General features: G+C 39.8%; 1 protein-coding gene across 1 annotated transcript in view; it reads left to right on the top strand.

Annotated features, from left to right (window-relative positions):
• The window catches only part of LOC126263300 (neural-cadherin-like), a 420,924-nt gene that overhangs the window by 154,131 nt on the left and 241,875 nt on the right, over window positions 1-24,918 (top strand). The window contains exons 4-5 of the mRNA XM_049960388.1: window positions 5,559-5,723; window positions 16,597-16,734. Of these exons, the coding sequence (XP_049816345.1) occupies window positions 5,559-5,723; window positions 16,597-16,734 (303 nt within the window). The remainder of the gene's footprint in view (window positions 1-5,558; window positions 5,724-16,596; window positions 16,735-24,918) is intronic.

Genomic DNA, 24,918 nt, shown 5'->3' with positions numbered 1-24,918 from the left:
AAAGTTCTTTTTTCGGTTTCTCCATCACTTTTCGATGTCTACTCCCGTCTTCGCTATCAAGTTGGCGCGTGTACTTCAAAATTGAATCGGTATTCATCTTAATATGCTTATTATAAAAGTAACCACACTATACTTATTGGCTAGCTTACGTCCATTTTCTCCTTTTTTTTCAATGAATCAGTAACGTTTATTTTTCTGAACGCAATAACGTCACTCTCCTGCGCTTTGACATTTTTAAGCATACACACAACACGGCGCAGTGGCACATCATTTGGCAGCTGTCTAACCCAAACGATAACGAAATGCGCGGAGCAGAAATGGCGCTAACCGCAGGCGGATAGAAACATCGTACACCCGTGGAATAGGCAACAAAAATATTTACTCGCGGCTGACGGTCGGGCTAATCGCGAATCCTTATAGCTGAGGCCCGGATAATCGAGCCTCCACTGTACCTGTATTATGCGAGAGGCTTCCTTATGGAAGTTAGTTGGCGTTCATCGTCACGTCGACGACGAGCTGATAAGAGATGGACTAATAGCTTGAAATAGACAAAAGTGGGGACAAAGTGAGCCATGCACTTTTCAAGGGCACTGTCGGTGCATTCGACAGAAACAATAAAGAGAAGCCAAGGGAAACGTGGATCAGGATGGTCACACAATGATTTCAATCTGCGCCCCGCTCCCGAGTATGTCCAGCGCTTTAACCACTAAGATACTGCCACTACAGTATCTGTTTATTATTATTATTTCACTACTGTCGGCCGGTGTGGCCGAGCGGTTCTAGGCGCTTCAGTCTACGGTCGCAGGTTCGAATCCTGCCTCGGGCATGGATGTGTGTGCTGTCCTTAGGTTAGTTAGCTTTAAGTAGTTCTGAGTTCTAGGGTACTGATGACCTCAGATGTTTAAGTCCCATAGAGCTCAGAGCCATTTCACTACTACTTGGATTGGGAGCCATAGTACGTTATACATCTGCATTTATGATTCCTAGTCTCACACACCTGACCAGTCGCAGTGAATTTGTTGAAGTCTCAGCACGAGCTTGGACAACAGGTGCAGGGCATTATTGGTGAAGCTCTATTATTAAAACAACAGTGATGCTGCAGCTGCACTTCGAGAATATCGCTGGCTGATAGCGGAAGGGTCCCCTTTCTCCACCTCCTGTGCGGAGCATGATGAAGAAGTTCGAATCAACTAGAGATCTGGGCGTCACTCCCGGACAAGGCTGACTACCGGTTGCACAACAGTTGGTTGATGAGAACGCTGTTACTATGTCAGACAACGCTGCGCGCAATTCCCGACCGTCAGGAAGTGCGTGCTCTGTGTCACGACAGTTGAACACCCAGTGGTCCACTTACTGAAGGTGCTTCGGGCCGTTCTCAGATGGTATCCGTACGAGATCCATACTGTACAGTAGCTTGCACCACAGGACGCACAGCGACGTGTTGATTTCGCTCTGCACTTTCTCGCAAGGATTGAAGTTGACGAGTGCTGGCCTTTGACCATCCTATGAGGGAAGCTCATTTCTTTCTGACGGATGAGGTGAACACACAGAATTGCCGAGTGTGGGGATCTTCATATCCAGTCACTGTGCATGAACTTCCTCTGTATGGTGTGGCTTCACGGCTACGTTCATCTTTGGCCCATTCTTTTTTGAACAGGTGGGCACTCAAGGACCAAAGACGAGCAATGTGAATCGCCAGCGTTACTGCGATATGCTTCGCCAGCATGTCATACACGCTCTACAGTAGAACGATGCATTGAACTCAACAGTTTTCAAGCAAGATGGGGCCCACCGCGCATCGCTCTTGAAGTCCAGCTGCTTCTCCGAAACACATTTGGAAACGATCCAATTATGAGCCGATCGGTTCCAAATGCTTGGCCGTCACGATTCTCTGACCTCACCCCCTGTGGTTTCTGTTTGTGGGGCTACCTGGAGGACATAGTTTACCAGGGGAACATTCACACTGGTGCATCTGAAGCGTAGCTAGCATGTCTATGGACATGCTTCGTTCTGCTGTGCAGAATGCAATCCTGCGCTTTCAGACTCTTGTGGATACTGATGGACGCCGTATTGAGTCCCTTTTGTAGTGGTAATGGGACCGTTATGTGCTGGTATGATGTACCGAAGCAGCTCGTTAAAAGTGTCTCAATTGAACTGATTCTGCATTATTTCTCTTCCCCATGTCCTTGCCATTGGTGCTACCAAGTTTGGTACTCGTACGGTAATTTGTTTCCGTGTTATAACGTGTTAAATAGAGGAAGTTTAATTATAACCACCTGTTACGTATCGTACAGACTGTCTATTACTTATGGGAAACACAGTTTTCATTTCCTGGGTGAAGCACCACTATGAAGTATTGCTCAATTAACTTATGAAATTTGAACTATAGACAATTTTGCTTGAGGGAAGACAACACGTTGATAAGTGCGAAAAAAATATACCATATATCTCATTCTATAAGTTTTTAAATTTTCCACGATTCGAGATGGTGTTGCTTGGAAGGTGTGGGCTATCGAAAGACCCAGCATCTACGGAATGGAATTTGTGGATTATTGCACGTGCCTGGCGTATTATTCTCCTAACATACTGTGAGTCCGCTACACCGTGCCACTGGCGGCGGTACCATAAGGCGATTGGAGACGGGTGTCGTTTTTCACTCGTATATTAAGTTTCCATGCGCCGAGAACAGCACAGAAATAATAGTAACTCAAAAAATTGCGCTCAACACGAAGGAACTTAGTATATAACAAACGAAACTACATAAAAAAGCACAAAACATAGTTCCTTAAAAAGAATAATATTAGATTTTAATGGATTTTTGAAGCACGCGAAATATGTATGTCAGTTTGATATAAAACAAATAACGTCTATTCAAAGTACGAATACACCAAGCAGCAATACAGAGATCTGTGACGCTGATAGTTATGGCGTCTGTCATCTCCATTGAAAACAGATGCCACTGTTTTTGCAAAGCCGTATCAATTGTACACATAGGGGAGCACGGTTGCAAACGGGAATATGCCTTCCGACAGCAAGCTAAACATGCTCTATGGAGTTCCATCTGGAAATCAATGTGACCTCTCCCATGCGGTCAATTGCTGTCTGTTGAAGATATTCATCCACGAGACAAACCCTGTGTGTTCGTTCATCATCTTACAGAGTGGAAACCACACAATTTCCACTGACACCTGGGCATACATAAGAATCCAAGATAACATCTCCATAGACTAACACAGCCTCCGTTTCACCTAGAACGACACGAAGCTCTATGCGTCTACCTAAATGTATACCACCCTTCCAACGGGTACTGAATCGTCCAGAGATGGCCATTTCAAGAATATTATTTTATTGGATGATAGTGGGTTTTACCTTTTCGCCAAATCGGACCACTTCTGCTGTCACTTTGCCAGCTACAACGAGACTTACACGAGAGGAGAACGGTTCTTCGTTGATAGGCAGCCATCATACCATTTGGGTTGCTTACTGCAAACGATCAAGTGAAGTGGTGTTCTGGTTAAGGCACTTGACTCGCGTTCGGTAGAGTTCGCGTTCAGACCCCCGTATGACCATGGAAATTTATGTTTTCTGTGATTTTCCTAAATCGCTTAAGACGGACGCTTGCCTGGTTTGTTTGGAAAAGCCACGGCTGACTTCCCGTCCCCTTTTTGTCCAGTCCGAACTCGCACCCCCCCCCCCCCCCCCCTGTCTGCTGAAATCGTTGATTGCAACAGAACGTTAATATGTATTCCTCTCGTTGCTAAGCTTCTGGGACGAGAGTTGAACAGTATTTGCGTACGTGGCTGGTCGCCCTGTGCACTTACCACTTTCGTGAACCCTTCTGCGTGTAGTACTCGCTAATCTCACACGTCAGATACCTCCAGAAAAAGCCGGTTGTAGTTCGGAATAGGTGACGGCCCTACTCCTTTTAACGTATAGGAGCAAATATCAGTCATCGGTGGTCAGTACACCTCTCACTAGAACTTTTTGGGTGAGGAATCTGTGCTGACAAATTGTTGCTAAATTACACATTCCAAGACAAAAAAAATGACGCAAGCCGAAGGAATTATCCGAGAAAGAGATTATTGTTTAACGTTCCGTCGACATCGACGTCTTTAGAGACAGACAACAAGCCATGATTAGGGAAGGATGGAGGGAGGAAGTGGCCGTGCCATTTCGAAGGAACCATCCAGCCATTCGCCTTGATCGATTTAGGGAAATTATGGAAAACCTAAATCAGGATGGCTGGACGCGTGTTTGAACCGTCGTCTCCCGAATGCGAGTCCAATGTGCTAATCACCCCTCTCGGTGAGTTATGCAAATGGAATGAAAATCGGTAGATGTGATCTACATGGACAGACAACAAACGATTATAGTTTCGGATATATTGGATGATTTATTCAAAGAAATAGCTTCACAAATTGAGAAAGTCAGTAACGCCTGTTCCACCTCTGGCTTTGATTGACAGAATTGCTGGATGTTCTCCTCTCCTGAGTGATATCGTGCCAAATTCTGTCCAATTGTCGCGTTAGATCGTCAAGATCCAGAGCTGGTTGGAGAGCCCTGCCCATAATGCTCCAAATATTCTCAATTGAGGAGAGATCCGGCGGCCTTGCCGGCCAAGATAGGATTTGGCAAACACAAAGACAAGCTGTAGAAACCCTCGCCGTGTGCAGGCGAGCGTTATCTTGATGAAATGTTACCCTAAGATGGCTTGCCTTGAAGGGCAACAAAACGCGTCGTAGAATTGAGAACGTTTGGAGCGTTATGGCAGGGCCCTCCAGACAGCTCGGGATTTTAACGATCTAAAGTGCCAGTCAGATAGAATTTGGCTCAGCAGGACAGTCAACGGCTCTGTCAATCAATGCCAAGCCGAATAACAGGTTACATAAGAGTCAGAGGTAGACCGACATGTTATTGACCTGCTCAATTTGTGAAGCTCTTTCTCTTGAATAAATAATCCAGTTTTTCTTTAATTGTACATTTGCATCACATCTACCGATTTCTGCCCCATTAGGATTATTCCTTCACGGTACGTCGCTTCTTTGTCTGAGAGGCTATAAATAAGGACAAACACTTGTTTTGACCTGCCTTCGTAGATGACTTCATCCCAATTGGTCTGGTAAGTGACAAAGCTATACACCTCAACTAAATTGGTTTTCCCAGCTGCCTCGTCTGGTTCTCTCTGCTATGCCACTAGCTGCCACTCTGCTCTCAAAATTTCAACTGTATGTTTTAAGTATCGATGGCAAGAGCCAATTGCAGCGAATCTAGTTTTACAAGAGGTAGCTTTGTGCAGCTTTGCAGTGCTGACAATATGCTCATTTCTGTGGAAGTTCCTTTTTCTTTCCAGGAGTTGCCGGTTTCTGTGTGCTTTGCATCATTTGTGAATATATAAATGTTGAGACAGGGAATTATCTCACTGAGAAACTAGCTTGGCTTCAGACTTTGCTGGTAAGGTCAGCAACTGTGTGCAGCACCTGCTGAAGCCCTGTGATCCATTTGTCAGCGACAGTTGTGTGTGCTTCAGCGCTGTACTATGCCCTGCCCTCTGATAACAGTACGAGCTGCGGCTGGCGGCGTCGGACAACCTGAAGGAGAACTACACAACGGTGGTGATCCACGTGAAGGATGTGAACGACAACCCGCCAGCGTTCGAGCGGCCGACCTACCGCACGCAGATCACTGAGGAGGACGACCGCAACCTGCCCAAGCGTGTCCTCCAGGTCCAACACTCGGCGCTCTCGCTTCTCTTGCCTTGCCTCGTCTCTTCTCGTTTATTCCTGCATACTGCACGTGGACTTCGCATCCCGCATGTCACAGCAGGGGCACAATGAAAATTCTATTTTACAGCTCTCTCACTTCAGTCGGAATGTGCAGCGCTCAAATAAGCTCCTATAGACTACTATCGTGGAAAATTATAAGCTGAATAAATCCAGATATATTCAGGCAGTAACACAATGAGAGACAACTCGCAGCAAGCCTATAAAGCGACTCAAGTTCACTAAATTGTCAACACACTTCACTACTGATACAAGTCTTTCGTCATGATCCTAGCTATAGATGTTTGCGTCGATAAATTTTTGTGACAGGTTGCAGGGACATAGTTGCACTACTTGCATTTGGGTGGATCTCACAACACATGATATCCTTCGTCTTTTCCAATATACTGTCATCACATGTGATAAATTTACTACAGAAAGCCAGACAGAATTTCTGGAAGGGGCCTGTTATACCAGGACATGAAGTGTATTTTTAGTTGTGAACATGGATTAACCACTAGTTGTATAATGGAAAGACGACAAAGAAAATTTGTGCCAGACAGGATTCGAAGCCATATTTCTTGCTTATCGTGAGCGATCTACTTACCATTAGGCTATCTCAGCAAGACTCATTAACCATGTGTCTACAACCTGTACTCGTACATCCATTATGTAAATTTGACGACATATGGAAGTTTGTGTCTGGCCGTGAGTCCTGCTCGAATGCCTAATAAGAGGGAAAGAGGGATAAGAGGGAAATACTGCTTCGAGTCCTGGTTCAACACAAATTTTCACTCTCATCACTCCATTACACAGCTGATGATTGTCCATATTCGCAATTGCAAATACATTTCATGTATTTCATAACAGTTGTAGTCGCCTCAGTGCCTTTCTTTGAGGAACATTGCATTGCAGTTCGGCATAACACAGACACTGCAATACTGAATTTATTCACCGACGCCAAGCAAGGGACTTTCACGTAAAATGTCTCGCCTGTACAGGAATATACATAATGGATATACAAGTACAGACTGTAGACACATGGTTGACGAAATATGGAAGTTTAAGTCTGGCCGTGAGTCGTGTTCAGATAGCGTAAGAGTAAGGTGACGGCTCGCGATAAGCAAGAAATCTCGGTTAGAGTCCCGATCCGGCACAAATTTTAATTGTTGCCATTCCATCATACAGCTGATTCGTGTCCAAAGAAACATTGCATTGTAATTTGGAATAAGACAGGCACTGCAATATCATATCGATAGTGCTACACCAGTGGCTGTCAAACTCCGACAGGCGGGCCTCAAGCACCCCGAATCAAGCGTTCATGCGCCCCGCCGTTGGCCGCTTACCACAGGAACTGAGGGGTAAGAAGCGCACGGCCACTGCGGGATTACTCGACGTGAGAGGGGCAATGATTCATTGTTCGTCTTTCAGTATTGCCAACTCAAGGGCGTGCGCGACTCGTACCGATCAGCTTCCCGGGCATAAAGTTTGACACGGAAGTAACAGATTCGTGAATGCATTCTATAGAGACAGTCATTTTCAAACGCGGAACGTAAATGTAGCAAGAAATATGAAATTAAATAGGCTGTGCAATAGAACGCAAAGAGTAGAAGAAAAACGGCACTCAAAACATTTAAAAAACATTTGTAATCGTGTCTAGTATTGCATAATTCATTTTAATATAAGTGTAGTTACTGTGATTAATCAATTAATCATCCGCTCAGACAGACAATACAAAAACACTTCGACAGGCAATGACAGTCTCGCAAACTTCTCAGACAGACAATACAAAAACACTTCGACAGACAATGACAGTCTCGCAAACTTCTTGGCCTCTGAGGGTGGCAGCAATGTGAAATAGGGAACAGTCGACACGGAGTGTTCCAAATGGTGTCGACCATTAACGATCAGTAGTTTGGAGCCGGCGGCTAATTTAGCACTTCCTTGCTACAGCTAGTCTGTTGAGGGCTCATAACAAAATTAATTTATGTAGTTTACCAGTTAATAATAAACACGGTACATAGGTGATGCGAGGTGCTGCCTCACAGTGTCGGGATTGGCTCTTGAGCATGGAAGTTTGACGAGCACCGTGCACTGTTGAGTTTCAAAGCGCAAGAGTTACAAAAGGCGATACTGATTCTTAGCACAGTTCTCGCTCATAATAACTGTAATAAGGGTGCAACGAAGTTGATGTCATATGGCAACAACTGTCGTAAGCAAGTTCGGTTTTTTTTTTCTATCAACCATCAAGAAATCTTCTTCCTGTTCTATTGGTAAGTGGCTCTTAACATTCACACATGGAACGATGTCAATAATATTGTACAGGTCGAAAGGCTGTGAGGCTGGCTGCCATGACACCTGAAAAGGATACCAAAATAACAATTACAAATGCTCTAGATATAGACGAAATCGGAAGTCATCGCCTGCTTTTTCTGGCGATTTTATGCGTTTTAACACACATGAAATGCAGCCTTTTTGTACCTCTGAGGATACAAAAAGTTTAAGGGAGAGGCTACCCGAACTTACCTCAGCAAACACAGCACTGGATACACGGTAACACAGAAAATTTTCATCAAAATCGACTGTGTTATCGTTAAATGGAAAGCATGTTTCCAACAGCGAACAGGACCGACGAAAGAAACAGTTTCGGTTCAAGCTGTTTGCACTCAAAACAATCGACAGGCAATGACAGTCTCGCAAACTCCTCAGACAGACAATACAAAAACACTTCGACAGACAATGACAGTCTCGCAAACTTCTTGGCCTCTGAGGGTGGCAGCAATGTGAAATAGGGAACAGTCGACACGGAGTGTTCCAAATGGTGTCGACCATTAACGATCAGTAGTTTGGAGCCGGCGGCTAATTTAGCACTTCCTTGCTACAGCTAGTCTGTTGAGGGCTCATAACAAAATTAATTTATGTAGTTTACCAGTTAATAATAAACACGGTACATAGGTGATGCGAGGTGCTGCCTCACAGTGTCGGGATTGGCTCTTGAGCATGGAAGTTTGACGAGCACCGTGCACTGTTGAGTTTCAAAGCGCAAGAGTTACAAAAGGCGATACTGATTCTTAGCACAGTTCTCGCTCATAATAACTGTAATAAGGGTGCAACGAAGTTGATGTCATATGGCAACAACTGTCGTAAGCAAGTTCGGTTTTTTTTTCTATCAACCATCAAGAAATCTTCTTCCTGTTCTATTGGTAAGTGGCTCTTAACATTCACACATGGAACGATGTCAATAATATTGTACAGGTCGAAAGGCTGTGAGGCTGGCTGCCATGACACCTGAAAAGGATACCAAAATAACAATTACAAATGCTCTAGATATAGACGAAATCGGAAGTCATCGCCTGCTTTTTCTGGCGATTTTATGCGTTTTAACACACATGAAATGCAGCCTTTTTGTACCTCTGAGGATACAAAAAGTTTAAGGGAGAGGCTACCCGAACTTACCTCAGCAAACACAGCACTGGATACACGGTAACACAGAAAATTTTCATCAAAATCGACTGTGTTATCGTTAAATGGAAAGCATGTTTCCAACAGCGAACAGGACCGACGAAAGAAACAGTTTCGGTTCAAGCTGTTTGCACTCAAAACAATCGACAGGCAATGACAGTCTCGCAAACTCCTCAGACAGACAATACAAAAACACTTCGACAGACAATGACAGTCTCGCAAACTTCTTGGCCTCTGAGGGTGGCAGCAATGTGAAATAGGGAACAGTCGACACGGAGTGTTCCAAATGGTGTCGACCATTAACGATCAGTAGTTTGGAGCCGGCGGCTAATTTAGCACTTCCTTGCTACAGCTAGTCTGTTGAGGGCTCATAACAAAATTAATTTATGTAGTTTACCAGTTAATAATAAACACGGTACATAGGTGATGCGAGGTGCTGCCTCACAGTGTCGGGATTGGCTCTTGAGCATGGAAGTTTGACGAGCACCGTGCACTGTTGAGTTTCAAAGCGCAAGAGTTACAAAAGGCGATACTGATTCTTAGCACAGTTCTCGCTCATAATAACTGTAATAAGGGTGCAACGAAGTTGATGTCATATGGCAACAACTGACGTAAGCAAGTTCGGTTTTTTTTTTTTTTTCTATCAACCATCAAGAAATCTTCTTCCTGTTCTATTGGTAAGTGGCTCTTAACATTCACATATGGAACGATGTCAATAATATTGTACAGGTCGTTATTCTTGTCACGTTCCCGAAAGGCTGTGAGGCTGGCTGCCATGACACCTGAAAAGGATACCAAAATAACAATTACAAATGCTCTAGATATAGACGAAATCGGAAGTCATCACCTGCTTTTTCTGGCGATTTTATGCGTTTTAACACACATGAAATGCAGCCTTTTTGTACCTCTGAGGATACAAAAAGTTTAAGGGAGAGGCTACCCGAACTTACCTCAGCTAACACAGCACTGGATACACGGTAACACAGAAAATTTTCATCAAAATCGACTGTGTTATCGTTAAATGGAAAGCATGTTTCCAACAGCGAACAGGACCGACGAAAGAAACAGTTTCGGTTCAAGCTGTTTGCACTCAAAACAATCCGTTGTTTTGCACGCTGAACGCTAAATTAAAATCAACTTCAGGAACAAAAATATATTCTGAAAGTTTATTTTACGGGGGCTCATCACAATGGTACATTTGCACTTAACAAAGCTCGGAATGTTTGCTACTCTTATTTGTTTAGTGGTTCCATTTGTACTAGGTAAATTCATTTTCCTTGCAGGACCAAACTTGGTCTTTCGTATGATATGCTTCTACGACTGAGGAAACAGTGAATACGATGAGCAATGTTAATATAAAACGGAAACTTTTCATCGTTGTTGAAATGGTAACACTGTTTACTGTGCTATTATAAGAAATTCCAACCTAAATCACACCGTGATCTGTAATGCAGCACAATTTTGCGCCTATATTGCAACAAAATGGTTAAATGTGAACGTTTTCTTTTAACCTAGTATGCGTATAAACATTTTGTAATTCATAGCGACGTAAGAGACATTTAAGGAAAGGTGTTATGGAAGCAGTATGTCGCTTTTCAAATAAGTAAACTACATGTATTTTTACATTATATGACTGCCCTTAACTTGAAACTATCACCACTCGGATATTGCAAAATGAACCCATACTGATTTAATGGGTATCGTGCTCTATGTTATTATCTGCCACCTTATAGCAGAATCATTCCTTGAAATAAGTGTGATTATGATGAATCAGTGGCTTATGGTCTTATACAACTTACGGAAAAAGTGACATCTATTGCGTTTAATTCTCGGCGAGATACCGCAAATCTTACAAATATTTGTATTACTGCAGAAGTTCCTGCTGTGACAGTGCGCGTCGCTATGTCCACATTCTCCATGTCCACATTCTTGCATTGTGTCGTTGCCCCCATCCCTGCTGTTTTGAAGTTTTCTTTCAATGAATTCATTTCGTTGTTTATTTTTTAGCCACAATTGCAAGCGTTCTGGGTTGCTGTTGGAACCCTTCCGTTTTGACCTGCATGTCCAGAAGAGTAATATCCTGCTGAATGCATGCCATGATGCACTACATTAAATAACACTATTTTGTTTGTTTTATTTTATTTGTTTTCCGTTTGCATGTGTTGGATAACGTTTCCCGTAGTATGACTTGACGCTGGTGGCATCGGACAGCCTGAACGAGCAGTCGACGAGGGTGGTGATCCACGTAAATGATGTGAATGACCTGCCGCCTGTGTTCAGCACCACCCAGTACTCAGCCGTCATGCAAGAGGAGTTCCCCGGCCCGCACCCGTACCGGCTACTGCAGGTCAGCAGTGGGGTCCCCCCTGTGTCTCCATCACTACAGCCCTGTTCACTATACTTCCAGCCCAGCACTGCTACTAGCAGTTAGTTATAGAGATGAGGGGCTAACAGACAAACAACAAATACTGTAGTCCACAAATATCAAGATGAAGTAGCAAGTGGATGTCCCCAAATACCAAATATTTTTATGCTCAGTTAAGCAACCAAAATGAGAAATTTAATGCAGACCAACACAACACAAATGGATGTGTGATGTAGTTGCATGTCAGCTTATTTCAGTGCAGAGACTGCTGGACCAATTTCCTCATGACCAGCTAGTATATTGCTTTGAAAATGGGGAGATTAGGGACGAAGTGTTTCCTGCTGAGCTCTTTATAAGGAATCCTGAAGCCAACAGAAAAGAAAAAGTGTAAACACCAGATTTTCAATGGCAAAAAGAACATTAGTGAAATCAATGGCTTGTGGCCCTTTAACAATGAATTGTCGATTATGAACAAGTTTAGAAATGTTTAATATAATGTTATATGTAGTACATTTGAGACAAGTATCAAACTAATTATAATACATAAACCATTATCATTATAGAATACAAACTAAGTATGTTAAGTAACTGAAACAGGATTAAAAATGGACCCGTGCATTGGGGACATCTGCAATGGTAGGCACCAAATGACAATCATAAAAATCTGCTTCGCAGTTCCCTATTTTAAAAGGCATTTGAAGGCAATTTTATTTGATGTGTCATATTTCAACCCTGTATAAAGATATCAAAAACTTAATTTACTAACAGATAAAATTTAATAAAAATCAAGTGTATAGCAATATGCAAAAATAGAGAAAAGACTTATAGGCGACACTTTAATGTTTTATATGAATGCTGATGGTTCCATAGAATGATGAAAGATGTTAGGCAATAAAAGAGGTAGGTAAAAATCAGCAGTTCAGAAGCAAATTTTTCTGCCAATGATTTTTGGATGAAAAAACTGAAGCTGCATTTCATTGTTGGTAGACAAGCATAAAACTAATAAGATCATATTTTAATTATTCATCTTCATAAATTCTGTCCTAGGAGCAGATTCTTCGCTGCAAGCTCAACATTCACCTTCTTTCCTCTTTTCTGACAACTCTTACAATGTAGAAGGAATTTATCTTAATGTAATGTTTTAGCTATTATCTTCTTCACCTATTATACTTTCATTTATTCATACCGCCTTCTGAAGCACTCTCTATTATTCAAACTGTTCCGATTGAATATCACAAGCATATGATAGTTCATGATCCTTCACAGAATGTAGCTGCATGAGATATCAGACATATAATTGTGTATTTGCAATATTTTTTTTAGTTTTGGTACCTTCTCCATTTATTCACTCCTTCTTCCTTTATCTAGTCCTTTCACTTGTTCTAGAGATTTTCCCTCTCTTCCTGCATCTTTTCTATTTTTAATTTGTTTAACAGCTGTCTCTGTTTCTTTTATCAAGATTGACAACCTTGTTAAATGTTGCTGGTATTCATTGCTTGAAGGTGATTCTTTGTTTCATTCAGTTTTTCTATTTAGTTCTTCCACATAATGATTATTATATGAATATCTTTAATTTTTATATGTAATTTCTCCTTCCACCATGCTCCTCACTTCAGCAGTAAAATTAACAATGACAATGCAGCAGATAGATGCAAAAAATACGTAAGTTGTCCTCAGGGAAGAAATAAGGAAAAAAAATCTGAGGTTTTGAAAGAATTTGGTTATGCCAGAACTCTCACGAAAAACCATATGTCTGCATAGAATAAAAAGTAATAACAGCCTGCAGAAATGAAATTTTTGAGGTCAGTTAAGTAGTATAGTTCATAAGTACTTAAGATATGAAAAAATTATAACTGTCAATATTAATAAAGAATAAAATAAAATGAATATATCTTTAGAATGGTAAGCAACTGCCATCTAAACATCATGCTTTGTGAAACAACTGGCCTCAGGAGATCAGTGCCAAAGTAAATGATTTGATGGCAGGCATCTAGCTCTGGACAGTTTGATATATGAAGTAAAGGGGTGTAGTAGTTCAGTGATGGAGGAGGAGGAGGAGGTGACATCATGAAGGATGGTCCTGTCGTTTCATGACACCTTACTGTATAAGTAGGAATTTAGGTGGCAGAAGGAAGACCAGAACTGCTTTGGTGGTGGACTCATTATTGGAACTTCCCTAAGTTGGAAAGAATGACAAAAGTCAAACAATGAATAACCATTCGGATAGAACATATTTGGTACATGTACACATTTTCGATAAAATGTACCAAAGGCCACATCAAGCTACATGTTTATGCAAAAATGATAAATATCTCACAAAATTGACTTAAAGGAAAATCTCTAAACTATTTCAGTAAGGATAACTTAAAAAGCAAAATGTATTTATAATTTCCATGTCTTGTTTTAATCTGTATCAACTCTTTTCATAAAATTCTCATTCTTCTTTGTGTACTTTGAAACATTATACTGTCAGCTACTAACACTGTATTCCGTCTTTTAAAATATTTCTATGTTTACAACAAAAGTCTGCATTGTGCATGTAAATGTGAATTTATGTACCGGTACAGCAGATACTTTATCTTCATGCAGGTGTGGGAGCTCAAGTATTTCTTTAATGTATAAAAAATGCATCTCCAAAATAAATTGCCAACAGTCATTTGGAAAAGTATAATTGTTAAACTTCTTGTAGTAATTAAAATTATATAATGTGAAAGAAGCATTACAGTTTTTCATTGCTCGATAATAAGAGGATCATGTCCAAACTACCTGAAATGAACCACGTAATATTTCTAGTTAACAGAGACGTTACATGACACATATATAATGACTAAATATACATAGTAATAATCACTAATGAATAAACATGTTCACCAAACAGCAGAAGCATTGCATCTTTGACAGGCACACACAAAAGAGAGAGAAAACATTTGCTGTTTGGTGACTGGTCTTCTTTACTTTTAAATTATTTACTTTCTAACAGAACTTTCTTACTATATTCATAGTAATAATGATGCTTTTCCAAATCAATACCCTTCTTACTTTGAACTCAGTAGTCCAAGGATTTCATTGTGTCTACAATATGATAACTTCTGTTGACACACACAGGCTATGATCGCACATATGACACCAGTTCCCTGAGGAATTACTTCTGTGGCATGTCAAAGGTAACATCAGATTCAGATAGCATGAATAGATTCCTGAAAATTTTAGAAGTATTATGAGGTTCACATTTTTTTACATGCACTTATAGATAAATGTATTTTATTTTTCTTTCTTAAGCATTGTGCATGAAATGTAGCAGCTTTGGTTCACATTTACACAAAGCATGACAAAGTTAAACATTTATTAAGTCAAACTCATTATCCTCTATTTCTATACATTAGTTTTTACAGCCATCTGACAACAAAGAGCATTTTTGATTTTTCACAGCAATTACAAAAATTCTTAATTACATACACTACATGATCAAAAGTATCCGGACACCTAGCTGAAAATGACTTACAGGTTCGTGGCACCCTCCATCAGTAATGCTGGAATTCATATGGTGTTGGCCCACCCTTAGCCTTGATGACAGCTTCCACTCTCTCAGGCATACGTTCAGTCACATGTTGGAAAGTTTCTTGGGGAATGGCAGCCCATTCTTCACAGAGTGCTGCAGTGAGGAGAGGTAGTGATGTCAGTGGTGAGGCCTGGCACAAAGTTGGCATTCCAAAACATCCCAAAGGTGTTTTATAGGATTCAGTTCAGGACTTTGTGCAGGCCAGTCCATTACAGGGATATTATTTTCATGTAACCACTCTGCCACAGGCCGTGCATTATGAACATGTGCTCAGTCATGTTTAAAGACGCAATCGTCATCCCCAAATTGCTCTTCAACAGTGGGAAGCAAGAAGGTGCTTAAAACATCAATGTAGGCCTGTGCTGCGATAGTGCCATGCAAAACAACAAGGGGTGCAAGCCCCCTCCATGAGAAATGACCACACCGTAACACCACTACCTCCTAATTTTACTTTTTCACTACACATGCTGACAGATGACGTTCACTGGGCATTCGCCATACCCACACCCTGCCATCGGATCGCCACATTGTGTACTGTGATTTGTCACTCCACAAAACGTGTTCCCATTGTTCAATCATCCAATGTTTACACTCCTTACACCAAGCAAGGTGTCATTTGGCATTTACCGGTGTGATGTGTGGTTTATGAGCAGCCGCTCGACCATGAAATCCAAGTTTTCTCACCTCCCATCTAACTGTCATAATACTTGCAGTGGATCCTGATGCAGTTTGGAACTCCTGTGTGATGTTATTTATAGATGTCTGCCTATTACACATTATGACCCGCTTCAACTGTGGGCGGTCTGTGTCAGTCAACATATGAGGTCGGCCTGTACTCTTTTGTGCTGTACGTATCCCTTCGCATTTCCACTTCACTATCACATCGGAAACAGTGGACCTAGACATGTTTAGGAGTGTGGAAATCTCGCGTACAGATGTATGACACAAGTGTCACCCAATCACCTGACGACGTTCGTAGTCCATGAGTTGTGCGGAGCGCCCCATTCTGCTCTCTCATGATGTCTAATGATTACTGAGGTCGGTGGTATGTAGTACCTGGCAGTAGGTGGCAGCACAATGCACCTAATATGAAAAAACGTATGTTTTTGGGGGTGTCCAGATACTTTTGATCACATAGTGTATTTAAAAATATTCTGTCATTATAATGAGCATAAAATATGTTTGATCATATCTGAAGTAAAGTACAAAAAAAGCCAATTTATGATAGGCACAGAGTTTCTTTAAATCACTTGCTGCTGCACTGAGAAGTTGGCTGTGTAAAACATGGTTTGAATCTTACAGCTTTTTGTTATTCTGAAAGTCATTTATCAAAATGAATAACAGATGATTAATAACAAATACTGATTTACAAAACAAAAAGAGTTGCATTATGTCTTTGCATTACTGTTTTCACTCTTCGTTACTCTAAATGTTTTGTTATTTGTCTCCAGGTGACAGCCACTGATGGGGACAGGGATCGACCACAAAATATTGTGTACTTTTTGACGGGTCAAGGTATTGACCCTGATAATCCAGCCAACAGCAAATTTGACATAAACAGGACAACTGGGGAAATATTTGTTCTCAAGGTAAAATATATCCCTAAAAAAATTACATACAATATTATCATTCACTTAACTTCACAAATACTTGCTATTTACAGTGAATTCAGTGTTCAGTGCTACATTTTTAAGGTATATTAAAAGTATACAGTGCTATTTTTTCTTAAAAGAAATGAAAATAAAAAATTTTGGCTTTACTCTCAACCTTGAGAGAGATGGCGGCTAGTGTAAAAATTCGTTGTGCTTGTCCGAGAAAAAGTGTGAATTTTGCCGTGAAAAAGAAAAATTGTGACAGTTGTAAGGATGAAATTACAAAGCTCAGCGAACGGGTGTCTAGTTTACAATTTATTATCAGTTCCTTGAAGATGGATATCAAGAAACTTAAAGAAGAAAAAAGTGAACGGAACATGAAAAACTCGCGCCATGAAAGTAAGAATATGTCGGAGAATTGGACGGAAGTACAAAAGACGCAAACAGATAATAGAAGATACAGAAAACGGCGAAAGAAACATAAATATAGTGAACGAAAATTACTTTCAAGCACTTTCGACTACGGATTGTGAAAGTGAAGTTAACAGTGCGAGTGTACCATGTAGAAAACCCAACGACTTTGTGAATAAGGTAAAACATGGAATATTTCAGCAGCACTTAAGTAAAAGATCATATGCGAAAGTGCTCACGAAAAATCTTCCACCGCTAAGCTGCTCTACTGAGACAATATCGACATGTGTTAGCAAACAAGACACAATAAATAGTGCCAAACAAGACTTCGCTTACTGCAAAGGTAGGCAGGAAACAGGCAATCTCGGAACAGCAAGTACCGGTAAAATTGAACTGTATGCCGACAGCCAAGGACGAAATACAGCCGCTGAATTTCGGCGTACAAGTAGTCAGAATTTTAGTTTTAACTGTACAATAAAACCAGGAGCAAAATTCAGTGCTGCTACGTCAATGAGTCAAGAAAAAATTTCCTCATTGAGCAAAAAGGACTTTTCCATCTTCCTGGCGGGATCAAATGATATAGCTAGGAACGAAAAAAACGATCTCTTAATCTCGCTAAAAAGAAAACTGTATGAGCTGAGAGGAACAAATGTTATTGTTTTTTCAGTGCCACACCGTTACGACTTGATGGAATGGTCCTGTGTAAATAAAGAAATTGAAACTGCAAATAAAGAGATGCAAAATATTTGCAAGCGGTTTGAAAATGTAACATTTGTGAACATCAGCAATTTAGGGAAAAGGTTTCACACAGCACATGGTTCCCATCTAAATGTACTTGGAAAAAACGTAATAGTAACAAAAATTTTAGAACTTGTAAATAAAATCTCAAATGTGCGGTGTGATGATAGAAAAGTCATACCTCTCATGGACAGGAAGTGTGTGTATCCTGTAGAATCCAATGTGAAATCTGATGTCAGTGAAGCTGCACCCCTCCAAGACAAATGTGAAATTTTATCAATGCAAGTGAACACTCCAAATGTTAATAATTCACAGAAAGGCACAGCAGTTGTAGAACAACAAACACCAGAAATAAGTGAAACAGCAGCAGCACCATCATTATCAGCAGAAGCAGCAGCAGCAGCAGAACCAACAACGACTGGAGCAGCAACACAGCAATGCTTAAGGAGGAGCCAAAGGAAAAATACATCTGTGTCATTCAGTGATAATTTTTTATGGTTTCAAGCCAAGAAGAAAATAAAAATGTGAAAAACCAGCCTGCTAACTCACAGATAAGTCACAACAACATCCTATTTTTAAACATTCAGGGTCTTGAAAATAAAGTTGAAATTCTGGAGGAGTCATTGCCACAGAATAAGTATTCTTTCTTATGTCTATCAGAACATTGGCTTAAACCAGAACAAATACAATACTATGTACCAGAAGGTTATAAATATGGAAACAGTTTTTGCAGATCTCAGTACCGTAATGGTGGTACTGTTATCTATGTTTCAAATGAAATAGAGTGTAGAGAACTAGATCTTAGTTGGGCATGTGTAGAGAAACACTTTGAAATTACCGGGATCATATGTGATATGATGAAACTTATCATAGTATGTATCTACCATTCCCCTGACTCAGATGATAAAACTTTTTTAGATAATTTAGACAGTGTACTCTGCTACATAACAAAATGGAAACAGTATGTAACTGTAATTGGGGGAGACTTTAATTCAAGCTTTGATGTAACATGTAACAAACCCAGTGTAAATAAGTTACTGAATATGCTAAGGCAGCACAACTTCCATCATGTAAATTCAGAACCAACAAGACTACAAGCGTGCTTGGATAATGCTTTTGTCAACTGTGCTCGTGATATGTACTCCACCAAGGTAAAGGAATTTGTTTTCTCAGACCACTCCATGTTAATGGTAGAGTTAAGACATTTTATAAAAGGGGATGAGAGCAAGGCTGCACAAAAGTTAACAAAATCTAATACCTTAATATTAACAAAACACAATCTCATAAAACTAACACACCAGCTGAGCATAACAAACTGGGACAAATTATTTCAAAACTGTGATTCCAGTGCCCAAACAGTTTATGAAACATTCCACAATTACTTAACAGATATTTTAAAAGCCCATCTTGTTCAAAAGAAATACCATAAAACAAGAAAGGGTAAATTTTGGTACACCAAAGAACTGGAGAATCTAAAAAATAAGCTACTGCTGTTGAAGCGCCTTGCCAAAGTAAACAATTCTAATGAAATTAAGGATCTCGAAAAAATCACTAAGAAACAGTATAAGAAAGAGTTGCAATTGGCGAAACTAAGATACAACACAAATTTCATAAAAAATAGTAAAAACCAATGCAAAACAGCCTGGTCATTAATTAATACTGTTAAAGGTGAAGTCAGAAACTTCGACAAGACAGTCCCAATACCAGCAGATACATTCAATAAATATTTTGTAAGCTGTGCTGATGATATCAAAAAGCTGATCAGTAAACCCGATGTAACATGTATAGATTATCTGAAGAGAGCAAACCTAAATCATAATAGGGCCAGATCATCATTGAAACACTTCAAAGAGGTATCCCAACATGAAGTTCTTAAAATAGTCAAAGAAATGAAAAATTCATACAGTACAGATATTTTTAATATGTCAAACAATCTATTGAAAGAAATCATACATTACATTGCAGCACCATTAACATATTCTATAAACCTGTGTCTCATAGAAGGGTTTTTTCCTGATCCTCTCAAACTATCCAAGGTAACTCCAGTCTTTAAGAAGGGTGTCAAATCAGATCCTGCAAACTACAGACCAATTTCACTAATTCCAGTACTAGGAAAAGTGTTTGAAGGCATAATATATAAGCAGATGTATGAGTACCTAGAACTAAATGGTATGTTAAGTGCATCACAGTTTGGTTACAGAAAAGGAAGGTCAGCTATACATGCCATAGAGCTCTTAGTCAGAGACATTCTAGCAGCATTTGAGGACCATGCGCATGCACAGGTAACCTTATGTGATCTGAGCAAAGCTTTTGACTGTGTTGACCACTCACTTCTGCTCTCTAAACTTGAGTACTATGGAATATGTGATAAAAGTTTAAAACTCATCAAATCATACCTCAATAAAAGGAACCAGGTGGTGAGTTCAGGAAGTCATCTGTCAAACATACTCGAGGTTCAACATGGAGTGCCACAGGGATCTAAATTGGGACCACTTCTTTTCCTTGTACACATAAATGACTTACCAGGAAATATAGATGTAAAGACATATATGTATGCAGATGACACAACTTTTCTATCTGTAAACCATGTACTTGATAACCTTGTAAGTGATATGAAATTGGCAAAAGAAAATGCAACATCATGGTTTAATGCCAATGGTCTGCTATTAAATGAGGAAAAGACCCAGAATATGTGGTTCAGTCTATCAAAGACTACAAAAATAGAAAAACAAAAGGCAAAGTTTTTAGGTATTGTACTTGACAACAGTCTAACATGGAACTCTCATGTTGATCACATAGTGGTTAGGTTGTCAAGAGTTATATATTTGTTGAAGAGACTGATGTGTTGTGTGACATTTGAGTACGTAAGGACAGCGTACTTCGCCTTTTTTCAATCTGTTTTAAGGTATGGGTTAATACTCTGGGGAAACAGCAGAAAAATAAATGAAATTATGGTGATCCAGAAGAAAGCAATCAGAGTAATGGCTAAGGTAGATAATAGAACACATTGTAAACCATTGTTCATTAAATATAGAATTTTAACAGTAATTAATTTATATATTCTTGACAGTGTTAACTACATACTTGCTGAACTACCTAATTTAAGTGTAACAAATGAAAGGCATGGCTACTATACAAGAACGTGTACTTCTCTGCTGTTGCCACAAAATAGATTAGCTAAAACTAACAATAGTCATAAGTATATGGCAATTAAAATATATAACAAATTGTCTAAAAATGGGTCAATCAAGCCTGACAAATTATTTAAAGATAATGTTAATAACTTCTTGTTAACTAATCCATTCTATTCATTAGAAGAATTTTTAGAAATGCCCAATATCAACTTAAATATGTAAAAATTTATTTTGTAAAATTAATAGGTTAAGTGAACTGACGAAGTCTATTGCATGTAACTATGCTGAATGACTAATAAAGAATCTGAATCTGAATCTGAATCTGAATCTACATGTAATGCAACGACAATTACTTAAGTTTTGAGTACAACTGATTATTTGACTAGAAAACTACATTGTGACTAACATTATAACAGATTACGAACTGGCATCAATTCATGACTTCTGTAATGTTCACACCTTCTTATTTTAATCTTTGTGTCTGCTATTGTAACATCTGTTTTTCTTACCATCATCACTGCTGCTCCATCTGTTCCAATTGAAATAAAATTTACTTCCAGGAACTAATTAGAAAATCCCATGGATTCCAAGCAATTTAACAATGTGTTTCAAATGCTTTTAGCAGTAATATTATTTAGCTCAACTATATTCATGAAAATGTTTGCGAGCTGTCTCATGTCAGGAATTTTGTTTGTAGATAACTATTAAAGTATAGAAAAGTGTCATTTTCCTCTGGAGGAACTAGATTACTGGGGGCATTGGCTTTGCAAAGATGGAACAAGAATGGTTCCAAGACTAGTATGAGTTGAACAAAATTTTCTAGTTCTGAAGTCAAGTAAAGAGCTACAATCATTTCTGGGACTCTTGAACTATTATAGGAAATTCATGAATGGAATCATTGATATAGCATGCCTGCTCATGCAACTATTGAAGAAAGATGCTAAATTCATGTGGTCAGAGGAATGTCAACATGCTTTCAAAGAGCTAAAAAAAGTTTTAACATCAAGTCTAGTTTTAGTGTTTTTGGATTTTTAGAAGGAGCTTGCACTATTTTTAATGCATTTATTAGTATTAAGAAATATTGTTCAGCAGACTAACAATATGGGCGTTAAGGTCACAGTTCATAGTAATAGACAGAAAGTCGGCAAATAGAACAGAAGTAATATCCGGTGTTCCCCAAAGAAGTGCTCGAGGCCCTCTATTGTTCCTGATCTATATTAACGACTTAGAAGACAATCTGAGTAGCCCTATTAGATTGTTTGCGTGTGATTCTGTCATTTGCCATCTTGTAAAGTCATCAGATGACCAATATGAAATGCAAAATGATTTACATAAGATATATGTATGGTGTGAAAAGTGGCAATTGATCCCGAATAAAGAAAAGTGTGAAGTTATTCACATGATCTCTAAAAGAAATTCGCTACATTTCAATTATGCCTTAAGTCACACAAATCTAAAGGCTGTAAATTCAACTAAATACTTAGGGACTACAATTACAAATAACCTAAATTGGAACGATCACATAGATAATGTTGTGGGTAGAGCAAACCAAAGACTGCAATTCATTGGCAGAGCACTTAGAAGGTGCAACAGGTCCACTAAAGAGGCTGCTTACTCCCCACTTGTCCGCCCTTTTCTGAAGTATTGCTGTACGATGTGGGATCCACATGAGGTGGGGCTGACGGATGACATTGAAAAAGTTCAAAGAAGGGCAGTTCGTTTTGTATTATTGTGAAATAGGGAGTTAGTGCCACTGCCCGCGCGCGGCTACCACCTAGAGTGCATTCACTATCTCCTCCCCATCTTCCTAATTCCATCTACTGTCCACATTAAACAGTGTCCAGTCAGAGTAATTAATAACCAGAGTCTTTTACGAGGATCTGAGAGGAGCAAAGATTACAATAAACTTTCTAGTTTTCTCAGCTTGTCATGTTGAGATGGCTCCAGTTCTTCTTGTCTGGGGGGTCTGATTCTTGAAGCTGAAAATCTCACATCAGGTCCTCATGGTTGGTTTCAACTAAGTAAATTTGAAGATTCTTGTTGCAGCATATATATTTTTCCTCACATTTTAGTATATCATACAGTATTAGTATTAGTAAGTGAAACCTACTGCGTATAACAAGGCGAAAATCCCCATTAATGCATGAGTACAAAATAAATTCCCAGTCTATGGAAGCGGTAACATCCATCAAGTATCTGGGTGTATGATAAGTGAATTGGAGTGACAATCATTAAAACAAAGGCTTCTTTTTGTTGTGACAGGATCTTCTCATGAAATTTCAATCACCAGTTTCGTCCACTGATTGTGAAAACATTCTTTTGGTACCCAGCTACGTAGGGAAAAATGATCATAATGATAAAATAAGAGAAATCAGGGCTCGCACAGAAAAATTTAAGTGCTTGTTTTTTCCATGCACTGTTTGAGAGTGGAACGGTAGAGAGTCAGCTTGAAGATGGTTTATTGAGCCCTCTGCCCATCACTTTATTGTGAATAGCAGGGTAATTACATAGATGTAGATGAGGAATCGGTGAATTCGACTGTAAAGTGATGCATAAGCCAGGGAACAAACACAGAAATGCAGATGCTTTGAGCAGAAAGACATCAATAGTACAGGTACTGCATCACGGGCTTGCTGAATGGCAAGCAGCATAGAATGCTCACAGTGACTACAAGTGATACAAAATGCAACTGCAGTCCAGCATGTGTGACAATCCATTGTTTAAGGTGACAAGTTTGGAGCCACAAGTAGTGATGTCAGCTAAGTTGAAGGAGAAAGTCCGGAGGAAGGCACTTGATCTTGTTATCTGGTTATGGAGGGTGCAGAGCAACAAACTGAGTTGTGACTAACAGATATTGGTGAAAGGAAGATGTGGATCAGTAAGTGAGAAATTGTGTGCAGTGTGCACAACATGCAGACTTGAGCCATAAAAAAATAACCATGTAGAAACTCCCAGAAGTGTCAAAACCATCTGAAATGATTTTAATGGATGTGTTAGGACCATTTAACTGGACAACAGCAAGGAACTGTATTGTGTTGACAATAATAGATCAGTTTTCTCAGTATGAGGAGATATCTGCTATGCCAGAACAACAAGCAGTTACAGTTGCTCAAGCAATTGTCAACAATTGAATTTTTAAATTTGGGGTACTGGAGATGATGATTACAGACCAAGGACAAATTTTATGTTGGACTTGATAAATGAATTATGTTGTGTGTTATGTGTAAGAAACTAAGAACTAGTCCACTCCACTCACAATCAAATGGTGCAATGGATCAGGTGCAGTGTATTTGCAGAAGCATGTTAAGCTACTGTGTGAACTCACACCACAGTGACTGGGACACATATATCCCTCATTTGTCAAGTTGTCATACAATTCAAAGTTCTGCACTAGTATGGGATTATCTTCATACAAGGCAGTATATGGCAGGAAAATACCATCACCATTTGCAATTATTAAGGCAATAACGGGCAAGTATGGAGAGTCGGTCCATGATTTCATGAGAACAGTGAGAGAAATATGGAAGCAGGTGCAGCAGGCAAACACAAAGGCACTGGAGAGACAAAAGGAAGCTGCGAAACACAGCATGGGTAGCATACCACATTACAGAATAGGGCACTGGATAACGTTATCCAGCCCCAGCACATTGAAGGGTAAGATTAAGAAATTTGTCATGAGATATACGGACCTTACCAAATGGTTGAGTATGTCACCGCTCAGTGGCTGGCTACGATTGCCAACAAGGTTGACGGAAGTGCATGGTGGATGATTCCGAGGTGTTCTGGACTCGGTCCCAGGAGTGTTAAGAGCGGAGACTGAGAAAGACACAAAGAAGAAAAAAACAAGGAGTGGATGTGAGAATGTGGCTGAACTGTTTGGAAAGAGATATTTTGTTGT

This window comes from Schistocerca nitens, chromosome 6 (assembly GCF_023898315.1).
Source record: "Schistocerca nitens isolate TAMUIC-IGC-003100 chromosome 6, iqSchNite1.1, whole genome shotgun sequence".
NCBI classification, from domain to species: Eukaryota; Metazoa; Arthropoda; class Insecta; order Orthoptera; family Acrididae; genus Schistocerca; species Schistocerca nitens.
Note: the sequence above shows the minus strand (reverse complement) of the source record. Positions and strands in the feature narration are given on the sequence as shown.